General features: G+C 34.1%; 2 protein-coding genes across 2 annotated transcripts; both read left to right on the top strand.

The window, feature by feature from the left end:
* Positions 1-3,036: 3,036 nt before the first annotated feature.
* On the top strand, positions 3,037-5,048 carry LOC132611856 (uncharacterized). The gene is made up of 4 exons (XM_060326220.1): positions 3,037-3,320; positions 3,533-3,913; positions 4,180-4,320; positions 4,992-5,048. Exons 1-4 carry the CDS (start codon positions 3,288-3,290, stop codon positions 5,046-5,048), a joined length of 612 nt encoding a protein of 203 aa, XP_060182203.1. The 5' UTR covers positions 3,037-3,287.
* A 3-nt stretch (positions 5,049-5,051) lies between these two features.
* On the top strand, positions 5,052-7,500 carry LOC132611855 (uncharacterized). The gene is made up of 5 exons (XM_060326219.1): positions 5,052-5,641; positions 5,730-5,915; positions 6,724-6,867; positions 6,955-7,143; positions 7,275-7,500. The coding sequence occupies exons 1-5, from the start codon at positions 5,052-5,054 to the stop codon at positions 7,498-7,500; spliced, it is 1,335 nt and encodes a 444-aa protein (XP_060182202.1).
* Positions 7,501-12,511: the final 5,011 nt, after the last annotated feature.

The following is a 12,511-nucleotide window of genomic DNA, read 5'->3' as shown; positions in this document are numbered from 1 at the left end:
AGCTGAGCTATACCAATCCCCTGTTCGGCTATGGCGGTCCCCTGTTCCTGCATCATTTCAAATATTAAACGTAATTTAATCTCATTCGGAGTATCCGGTGTTTTCCGGCTTTGAGCCCGGGACAAAGTAATTGAGTTATGAGTATTCAAGGGATCGGCGGCCGGCAAGGCAGCATTCTCCTGATTCACGGTATTCTACCGGTTGAGGCCTTTTCTCGAGTCGACCGAATTTGGGTCGACTGGATCTGCAGGTAGGTTTCGTAACCCACTGTTGTTCTCGTTTTCAGCTTACTATCTCGTTGTTGTTCACATGACCGGAGTGTCCGCTGCTTACCATTTTGTCCGTTTTTTGTGAAAATTTGCAGATTCTTCAATCAACAGGTGAAAGAAGGAAGCAACAGAGATTAAAAAACCACTATTATCCTAGCCCCACGGTGGGCGCCGAACTGTTTACCCCGAATTTCAGTAACAATTAAATTTGTAAGTGAGGTATAGGATATGTGGATGAACTTTAATCTATTAGGTTAGTGTGAAGTGCCAACAGATTTGTTTATAGCTATACTTATATGAATATGTGCTTGCGATATCTCTCTCTCTCTCTCTCTCTCTCTCTCTCTCTCTCTCTATATATATATATATATATATATATATATATATATATATATATATATATATATATATATATATATATATACGTATGATGGTGATTGATTTATGCCAAATATATTAAGTAATATTGAAAGGATAAGCAAACTAATAAAGAACACTAGGAGATCCGGACCAATATCTTTATGTGAGAGCTTTATATATTTGACTATTACAATGTTGAGATATCAAAAGAAGCTAACCTCAAAAAGGAGAGGAATGTCTTCTATTTATAGGTATGCCTTATGGGCCATGAATACAACACAAAAGCCTTTATGAATAAAGAAACCCTAAAAAAGATAAGATATGACCATACGGTCTGACACCCGTACGATCGTCAGTGCAAATGGCAGAATGGTTCCCTAACGCGTGGCAACCTCGTAACCGGTTAACCGGACCAATGGACACGTTTCTTTTGGCTCAACGTATCCGGACCAACGGACACACTTTTCTTGTCTCGAGTCAATTACATCCGGTACGACCCCTGGTGTGAAGAAAACATCGAACATGCTTGTACTCATTTGGACTTATCCTTGGCTCCGATCTCACTGGTCACACATTGATCCAGTTTCTACCGTATACAAAAGCTTCAAATCACACAATGACACACAAATACCCAAAAAGAGAGGCAGGGTTTCTAATCTATCCTTTAATCGTCCATTAGGCCATTGCATTCCAAAATTTCTCTAAGTAAAATTTACTTGGCATAGGTTCCATTATTACCTATTTATGGAACATAACTAAACTTTTCAATAATTATATTTAGTAGCTAAAATATATCATATTTACTTCACATAGCTACCATGTTTTTACCACTCATCTGATAACTTCCCACTCCCCTAAATTTAAGCAAAAAAAAACGTGTCTCTCTCCTACCTCCTAAATACACGCCATTATTCACCATATCCATTACTTTCCTCCAATTTCAAATCAGTTTTTCAATTATTCAACTTCCTTTTTTATCTCTAATTAACTATTCATTGATTTCTCTCACGTTTCAAATCTAATTCCCAAAATAAAGTAAGATTCTATACAGATTTTTATTTTTTACCGTGTATTTAACCTATATTTTGGGTGTTTTTTTTTTTCCGTTTGAATCAGGAATGCAAGTCTAAGTAATTAACTATCAGTGTTTGTTCTTGGTTGTTTTTTCTTAGATTCAATTGGAATGACTAAGAAAGCTGCTACTCCGATGAGAAATACAGCTATAGAACCCGAATGTGCGATTCCTAATTTTTCTTTGGGAATTTCTCAACATGAAACTGCCATTGCAGGCTCTTATGCTGAGAATCGTTCAAAAAGAATTAACGATCCTAGGCGTTCTAAGGAATATGTTGATTCGAAGAGTAAACAACAAGAAAAATTGAAAAATGTTTCTCAAATGGAGAAACAAAAGAAGAGAAAGGCTGGTGACAATGTTGTTAATGTTAGGGGCAAAAGAATTGCTAAAGCCAAACGTAATGTGGATGAGGATGATGATGAAGAGGTATGTTTTTGTTGTATTTTCAGTATATTTAGTTCTTTTTTTTTTTTTAGTTCAGTTATTACAGATCTGTGAATTAACCAGATCTATATTATATGTGCATTTTAAGTATATTTCTGTGTTTTTTTTACACATGTTTCTTCAGTTATTTTGTGTGTATTTTTCTTCACCATAACTGTGATTTTTAAGATTTTTAAGTACATTCAGTTATTTTTGTGTATATTTTCTTGACAGTTATTACAGTGATTTTTAAGTACATTCAGTTATTATTTTGTTGACAGTTATTTTGTGTATATTTTTAAGTACATTCAGTCGATATATGTCAATCATACGTGTTTTTTGGCATTTTGTTTCAGGTATCTAAATTTTTGGTTACCAAGCACCCTGCTGTGGCACCATCTATGTGTAGATACACGAATTTTAATGTAATGCAAGATATTAGAGGCAAACTAACAGATCCACAGATGGATATGTTTAGGAATTCTTGTTTTGGTAAATATCTTAGAATGCAGCAATTGGATGTACAAGCACAGATTTTTCGGTGCTTTATGGTCAAAGAACTTAGGGGCAGTACATATAGGTGTTTTACATTTGAAATAAATGGTAAAGTTCTGCGTTTTGGCCTTAGAGAATTTGCACTGATCACTGGGCTAGATTGTGTATCTGATGAAAATGATTTTGTTTATGATAACTCAAAACCGAATAGGCTTATGGTTGAGTATTTTGGTAGAAATCAGGAGAACCAATTGCCAGTTAAAAGACACGAGCTTATTGAGTGTTTCAACAAGACTGTCTGGGATGATAAAGGGGATGACGCAGTCAAGATGACAATATTGTATTTCATAAATACGTGGGTACATTGTGGTGAGCCGAACTCAACAAACATATCAAGGATCCATTTTGATGTTGTAGAGGACGGGAGATATAATGAGTATCCTTGGGGTAAAGATTCGTTTAGAGAGTTGGTTGTAAGCATCGGGCAGAAATATGCTGGTTTTAAGAAATATTATAGGATTCATGGTTTGCCGCTTGCTATGCAAGTATGGTTGTATGAATGTTGCTCAAAAGTCCCGTCCACCATTGCAGTTAAGACGGGGAATTTAATTCCTAGAATTTTGAACTGGCGGACTACGGAAGGAAAACCATAATTCAAGAGATTGATGGATGGCATGTTCAGAGACGATAAAAATCCGGTAAAACAGTCTTTTAACAGTTTTGTGTCTTTTACCATTTAACTGTTTTAATATGTTTGTTTTACAAGCTATATTTTGATTATATTTTGTCTATATTTATGAAATAAGTCATTTGTGATCAATATATTTTGACTATATTTTCCTCATATTTTTAGTATGTTACCAATGTAGATATATACGGTAATATAGTTTTTATATTTTGTTGTTCATAGTCCTGTAGATTTGAGGAAGTTGTGCCAACACCCCATGAGTTGGAAACTCTTAAATTGCCTCCTGTTGCACATGACATACCAGACGTCAAACATGGAGTTGATGGTGTACATGGTACTGATTTGGTAGACGATGATTACGATAATTTTAGTACCACACCACCGCATCTGTCCAGTGGCAAACAGCAACAAAGGAGTGCCAATTCTGATTCCCCGCGAGGCAAGAAACGGACGCAGTTTCCAGTTTCTGTTCCTCCTTCCAGGAAACAACCATCACGGAAGGAATCTGGGATAAAAGGGACAAGGAAACCAGATGCACCTACAACACCCCGAACAGATGAGTTTAAACTGATAAGGGAAGAGATTCAGATTTTCAAGAAAGAAGTAGGCGTTTTGTTTTCAATATGTTTTTTTTACTTCATATTGCTTGTGTCAAGTAATTAACAATTCTAATTCTATTTTTTATCTTTCAAAACTGTAGGTGTTTGACTACATGGATAACAACTTCAAAAAGTTGTTAGATGCAATAAAGGGCAATCAAACACCAGATAAGGTAAAAATCAACACTAAAAATGGAAATTATTTACTTTTTAAGTTATTTTGATATATTTATTGGAAGACTTTATATTTTCTTTTGGAAAATTTTAAAGGTCGGCGACACAATGTTAAAAGCTGACTTACATAGTGATGGTGGGATTTCTCAAGGCAATCAAAGTGGCGGTGCAGTAAAGCTTTCAACCGAAGAGAATCAAGGTGGTGGTGCCACTTCCGCGCAGAGGAGTCATCCAGTGGTACTCATTTTTTCTTTCACTTTTCTATATTTGCAGTATATTATTCAAAGTGAAAATATTGGATTTTTAGCTGTGTTTTTGTATTACCTATAGTGTATTTACATATATAGTTTTCACATGGTGATTTGTTAGTAGTGTTCTTTTTTATGTATCTATTTGTGCTATTTTTGTTATGATTGTGTTTATATATACTAGCAGTGCTATATTTGTTTTGGATTGATATTTTAATATTAGTTTTTCATATATGTTGTGGCTGTATTTTAATTGTATTTTGATTATTATGTTCAATGTTACTTATTCTGATTTCTGTTTACTATATTTCAGACATATTTACCATATATTTTCTCTATATTTAACTGAAACTTTTAACTTTTAAAGCACTATTATATATGTGTATCTGTTTTGCTGATGCCTTTAAATTCATTTGAACCATGTTTTTATTGTTTTAGGTTGAGGGAGTTGGGTTGCCAATTAATGATCCGGTTTCTGTTGTTGATGTGGATAAAGAAACCAGAGTTAAAAGTGATGCACAAACAGATGGAGTGCCCATAACACCAATCCATTTAAATTTTGATGTAAGTACTGAAATGTGGCTTTTAAGTACTGAAATGTCATTTTGATAAGCAATAATTGACAAACACCAGTCGTTTTTTTCTTGTTTTTTATTTCAGGAATCTCAGCAAATCGGCGATATGGAGAATGCTAATGCTGAATTTACCGCATCATAGGAAATGGTAGCGGACTTGCTAATCAACTGCCCTTTAGCATGTGTTATTCCTCTCGGTCCTCCTCCAGTACCACGCGATGATCAAACCGATTTGTCAAGTTTAAGGACTCCTCAGAATGTGGACAATAACCCGGTAACCATCTCTCAGTGGATGATTCCTGATTCTCAGATACCAATCCAACTTGGAGTACAACCAACAACCGGACAAAGTTCAACTAATGAAACTGAACAGCAAGTTGGAGTACAACCGATAGTTGGCCACAGTTCAAGCGATGAAACTGGACAACAAGTTCCCGTACAACCAAATGCGGGCCAAAGCTCAAGTGGTGAGACTGCACAGTTTTCAAACTCTGAAAAACAGATCATTGTCCATCCAGGTGCTGCCCGAGAAAGGAAACCAAGCAAATATAACCTGTCCCCTTATTGTCCCAATTTCAGCTCAGCGGGTTCTTCTGCCAAAAATATTGGTCCTTGCATTTATCAGAAAAAACACTCATTTGTTGACCACCCTATAAATGCCCCGTTAGATACTTCGTTTCTTCAAGAATATCAAAAGTGGCTTGAGAAGGATCTGTTGAAATCGCATGACAAAAGGTACTTATTGTCACAACTTGTTTTTTTAGTTTCCAGAATTCAATTATCAATAAACTTAACGTATGTTCTTTCCATTGTTGATATACAGGAAGCCAAATGAAAATCATTACAGAAAGAACAAGGAAGGACTCGATCCTGCGGATGCCGAACTTCGGTTGCATTTAGGCGTTACAGCCGTAGCCGACAAAAACTGGTTCTACTTGTTATCTATGGATGGGCAACTTTGGACTGATGAGGTTTTGATATCTTTCTGCTTGTTATCTAATTTTTTTATGTTTTATAATAGAATTACAATGTGATGTATCTAGAGTATATTTTTTACTATATTTGACATATATAGTAAAAAATATATTTCAGGCATATTTACCATATATTTTCTCTATATTTAACTGAATCTTTTAACTTTTAAAGCAATACTATATATGTGTATATGTGTATCTGTTTTGCTGATGCCTTTAAATTCATTTGAACCATGTTTTTATTGTTTTAGGTTGAGGGAGTTGGGTTGCCAATTAATGATCCGGTTTCTGTTGTTGAAAATATATTTCAGGCATATTTACCATATATTTTCTCTATATTTAACTGAAACTTTTAACTTTTAAAGCAGTACTATATATGTGTATATGTGTATCTGTTTTGCTGATGCCTTTAAATTCATTTGAACCATGTTTTTATTGTTTTAGGTTGATGGAGTAGGTTTAGGTACTTATTGTCACAACTTGTATTTTTAGAATATTGTCATCATTATACGTGCACTATATTTAATATACAGACATTAATTTACTAGTTGAGCACAGTACTGTCCAGGTATACATAATTGTATTTTTACTATGTTTAAGAGTATATTTCACTATATTTACTATATATACAACAATATTTTTTTTGAACATAGTGTTGATTATAGTCACTGAATTGATGTTTTTACAGCATATTGATGTTATTTTCTACTACCTACGCAAGAAGGGGAAGTATCACAATAACAACAACTATAGATTCACCACTGCCAGTTGTATTTTTCACACTTTAGTTGCTGAAATTTACAAATCTTGGGAAAACCCTGATTCATCCACATGTGTCGCCAGTAAGGAAGATGAATTGTGTGAGTACATTAACGGGCACAGGCTGTTGGCTAATGTACCATGGTATACTGTTGACAACATACTAATTCCTGTCAACATAAAAGAGGAAAATCACTGGATTTTGGTTGTGATATCATTCACTGACAGGTCTGCTCTCATCCAATGAAAAGATCATTCATTTTTCTACAAATTTTATATGTTTGTTTTTTTCTTATATTTTCTTTTTACAAACAGGTCCATCTACGTATACAACTCATACCGAGCTGCAGGGCATGATGCTGTCGTTAGAGTCGGAGTGAAAATGTTGGCTACTCTGGTGACACATAGTCTACAAATGACTGATTTCTATGAGAAGAAGGCGGATATAGATTTTGTCACACATCCTTCTTACAGAAATAGAGAACAGACCGACAACTTGACATTGTGAATGTAGACAATCTCCCGCAACAAGCTCCCTCTAGCATGTAAGAATCTATTCCAATAAAAAACACAATAAATACATCTTTTTTTTCGTGGGTTTTGATAAGTAAATTTTTTGATCATTTTTGTTCCAGGGATTGTGGTGTGTATGTGGCAGCCTTCGCTGAATACTTGAGCTCAAGTGCAGTCATCCCAACCGACTTCGATGCAAAGTTACTCCGTATGAGATATGGTGCCCTTTTATGCGACTATGCATGGGATAAGTCAAACAACAATGCATCAAGTGATAACGAGCAGCCTCCAAGACCAATTAGACCGGCAGTTGATTACGATGCAGTTGATAAAGAGGATCTTGATTAGGCCACCAATTCATTTGTGTTTTTGATTTTCATGTTGAACAATAACATAGTTGGTTGCGACTTTTGTTGCTGTTTTTTCATTTTGAATATATTGTTTCATGTGTAGTAATCTTTTTTAGGATGATTAATATTGAACACCACCTTATGGTTTTTATATTGTTGTTTCTTTCAAGTATGTTATTTTTTCAATGCATAAATTCCATTTTTCATTATCTGTGAAATGTATTCATTTAACAAAGTAGTATATATAACCATTTAAATACAGTCGATATATACAGAAAATATAACTCAGATATATTCCATAAGTCCATTTTTGAAATTACAGTTTGTTACAAAATTTAAAATTTCATCTAAATACACTTCAAATATATGTAAAATATATATCAAATATAGTTAACAGTAAACCAGAATAAGTATTATCTACCAGATCAGACAAAATGCAACTAAAATATAGCCAAAATATATACGAAATACAACTATTAAATCATAAATCCAAAACAAAAGGTCAAATCAGTTAACATAGAGTAGACTTTCCAAATACCATTTAACCACCAATATAGCATTACATTGAAAAACATCGGATGTTCAACCATGTGAAATACAATCATACTAGAATAATATGAATTCAAGATGAATTCATTTTTTATTTTTAACTGAAATTTAAAGTAGAATTGTCTTAACAAATAAAATCAAAATGGACTTATTTATTCTTCTTATTGAGCGGCGGATTATCACACGAACGCCTATTATGACCAAGACGTCCACATTTACCGCAGGAATTTCTACGTTTACCAATCATCAACTCCTGTAATGGCTTGTCCCTCTTCTTTTTTGGCCTCCCAGGGGGTCTCTTATAGATCGGTGGCATAACAACTTCATCTAATATACTTTTAGGAACATTCCACTCGGTCTCATCGGGAAGAGGATCAACTGGCACATCATATGTGTTCACAACTGTTTCCGGCTTGAATAAATCCGAACAATATACATCAGCAGTCAAATTTTTATTCTTCAATACTGCCCATGCATGAGAACACGGTATCTCGTCCAGTTGGAACATCCTGCAGCTGCAAGTTTTCTTCTTCAAATCTATTATGAAACGACTCGGTCCATCATTCACTGTGTAAACATATTTAGTTGACGCTTCAACCTGAGAACCATTTAACAAATAAACAAGCATTACCTGAGCAGTTTTACCATATTGGGAATATATATAAATATACATTACATATAGTAAAAATATAGATTAAATTTTTGTGTTGCAAACAAAGATACCCTCATTCGTATTGATTTGTACTCGTTAATCGACAACATCGCTTGATACCTCCTCATCAGTGTTGTGAATGTGTAGGTACCATTTTTTCTATTTGTCCAATTCCATCTACCAAACATCTTCCTCACTTCTTCAAGGAAATCAAAAATATGTAACTCTCTTGCAGCAACCAGTTTTCCATTAATACATTCGGCTATATTCGAAGTCATTGTCCATCCTCTATTAACAGGTGAATAAAGCCTAGACCATTTATCTCTTCCAGCATCTTCTAGGTATCGTTTTACCCGAATATCAACATTCCCAATCTTCTCCATCAATTTATCGAACTCATCCTGGCTGTATGCTTTCGCTAGTGAAAAAAATATAGGACTCAACACCTCACTGTTTGTTGTGTATTGCTTTGTCACATTTTTCCACAAATGCCATATACAAGCCAAATGAGGAACAGTAGGATACACCTTAGAAACTGCGTGTATTATGCTTTCATGTCTGTCGGACACGACACACATATTTTGCCTAACACCATAAGCTTGCTTGAACAGTTCAAAGAACCACGTCCACGACTTATTATTCTCAGAATCTATCACACCATACGCTAATGGTAGGATATTACCTACAAAAATCAGTATATATTTATAATATATTTAACACATATTTCAACTGAATTTGATCTCACACTGTATTTTTAGCACCATCATTTATAAAAAAATAATATATATTTACAATATATTTACCTCATATTTACAGTGTATTTCAACATATAATATTCACAAATTTACACCAGCAATACATCCAGAGTATGTTTTTAGCAGCTTTATTTGCAAATCAATAAGCATAATGTTGTATTTATAAAAAAAAACATTCATAGAATAGAATTACACATACCTGCTCCATCCAAAGTACTTGCCGACACAAATGTACCATTATACGTTGATTTAAGATGTGCACCATCCACTACAACTATTGGTCTACAACACTCGAATCCCTTTATGAATGTTTTGAGTGCTACAAACAAATACATAAACTCATTTTCTGGTGATTTATGCATTTTAACGAGCGATCCAGGATACGTTTTATCAAGTATGTATATATATGCCGGCAACTTCTTGTATGAATGAGCTGGATCACCTCTGAAATCTTTTATAGCCTTCTCTCTAGCTCTCCATGCCATCATATAAGAAACATCTACGCCGAATTCATTCTTAACATCATCTATTATATCCCCAGGTGTGACCTTCCTTTTATGGTTAGTTATTTTCGCCTTCACAACCGCTTCTCCAATAAACCAACTTGTTGCTTGCCTTTGTCAATACACCTTGTCCTTCAACGGACATGTATGTTCGTCATCGAAAGCTCTAACCCTGAACATTTCAGAATCCCCAATTCTCGACGCTCTGAATTTCCATTTACATTCCGGCGACCAACATGCCAGAGTGTAGCTACATGATACAATGCAAATAGTACATATTGAATCAATTAAATACAATATAAATATACAAAAAATATATCAGAATATATTGCATCAAACATTTTTAAAATTAACAGTGTGCTAAATAAGTTAACAAATCATCTCAATACAGTACAAATATAACAAAAATACATCTGCACTTTCTGTTACCAGAATACATTTAGAAAATCATACCTTATAGCATTCGATCTCTCTGTTTTGAAATTGAATCTTTCACGAATTGCGTATTTCGTCATCACAATTTTCAAAGTTTCCTTATCCTGGTAAATTTGATCGACAAAAACTCCTTTCGCTTCCGGTTTCGAAATTACCAAATTGTTATCATTCCCAAACAAAACAACAGCGTTTACAGTAGAATCACAAACTTTCATACCATCCCGATTCTCGCTATATCCAATTTGCAGCACATCATCTCCAATAATACGATTACCAGTTACACCATCCTCAACATCCAAATCATGAATACTAACGCACATTGGATACATCCCCAAAACTCTGTTTTCTCTCTTAAGCTCAACGTACACACGAACTCCCATATCGTTGTGTATTTCAATTGGTTGAAAATCGCCTTCAACAGTATATTTTATTGAAATAGTTTTCCTAACAGTATCCACGCCTAATTGATTTGTAATCGTACAAACTAACTCATCGTAATTGCAATTATCAATGAATACAACAACATCAATTTTGTAATTCACAAAACAGTTCTGATCGTTCCAAAAACCAGAATGACGGATCAACGCAGTTATGCTTGTCATTATCCTGTTGTTTTCGAATACAGCAATGTGTTATATTCAATTTAGCTGAAACAATTTCAGAAAAGACGAACAAAAAAAAAAGTTTGCAGTGAAAAAATCGTTACCTCAATTATGAACTCAACTTGATGAAATCAAATATATATTCGTCGTGATAATCAAGCTATGTTCACTGGTTTGATATTGTTATTTTTCAAAGGTTTTTCAACCTTTTTATTTTTGGTTAAAAATATGATTGTAAGGTTTGAATTCAAATTTTTTTGAATTTGTTAGCTGTTTGAATGAGATATGGAATCAGATATGGAATGGGAGGATATTTGCGTGAATCAGGGAACAATATAACTGATTCTAATTAAAATTGGAACATATTTTGTTTCGATAAATATAACACTGTCAGTTAAACTCGCGTCTGTATTTCCGCTATATTTATGCTATATTTTGGTATACCCGACTACTAGATAAATATAAGGTCATCTAGTTACGAATTGTAAATATAGCATATGTAGTTATAGGTTGTTAGAAAGAGTTAAAAGGTAGCTATTTGTGAAAAATTTACTTTCTCTAAACCTTTCGGGTCTCAACCCGGACCACCCAACTAAGTCTCAAAAGGTAGAAGCACCAACCAAGGCATCAAATCAAAATTTTAAGTGCAAATGCTGAAAACGAGAGGGGTTGGATTGTTATTCTAACTTATCAATTGAGTCTTCCAATTTCAAGCAGATGCACTTTGCACATGAAGCTAAAAAAATGAGCAAGAAAAGAGATGTTCACTAATTATTTAAACGGAAAAGGGACTAAAATACCCCTGAACTTTTAGATTTGGTGCAAAAATACCCTCCATCCATCTTTGGGGTCTAAAATACCCTTAACGTTAATCTTTGGGGCCTAAAATACCCCTGACGTTAACCTCTGGGGCCTAAAATACCCTTATTTTTAACGGACCCATTTCAAGACCCAATTAACAATTTCATTTATTACGTGACAGCTTCTCATTGGTTAATAAAATAATTAAATTAAACTAATTAATCTCCCATTTAACCCGATCCAACTAATAAACCCTACCCGCCCAATTAAATCCCCTTTTATCCATATCAAAAGAAATCCTGGAATCCATTCAACTAATAAGCCCGACCCTAAAACGATGCCGACATTTGGATGGTGATTCGACCAATACATGAAATAGTGAAAGAAATGAACCATGAAATAGAAATACATTGTTTCTATTTTATTTTACTTCAAACTTTCAAAGTAGAATTAGTCAAACACCACCCTGTAAAAGTAATATTCTTTTCTACTTTCTTTTTTGCATTGCTATATATATGTTGCTTCATACATTCATGATTCACCAATAAATAACTCAACATAAAAAGGATCAGTTAAATTGATAAACCTTTCCGTTGACACACTTGAAGACTTACCAGAATTTGACTACCGAAGATTTCTTGTTAAAGGAAATTAAATACGTCATTTTCAGCTGAAATTATGATCATGAAACATTGTTAAGAAACAAACCATG

The sequence above is a fragment of the Lycium barbarum genome, chromosome 9, assembly GCF_019175385.1.
Source record: "Lycium barbarum isolate Lr01 chromosome 9, ASM1917538v2, whole genome shotgun sequence".
NCBI classification, from domain to species: Eukaryota; Viridiplantae; Streptophyta; class Magnoliopsida; order Solanales; family Solanaceae; genus Lycium; species Lycium barbarum.
This window is presented reverse-complemented; position numbering and strand designations above follow the sequence as displayed.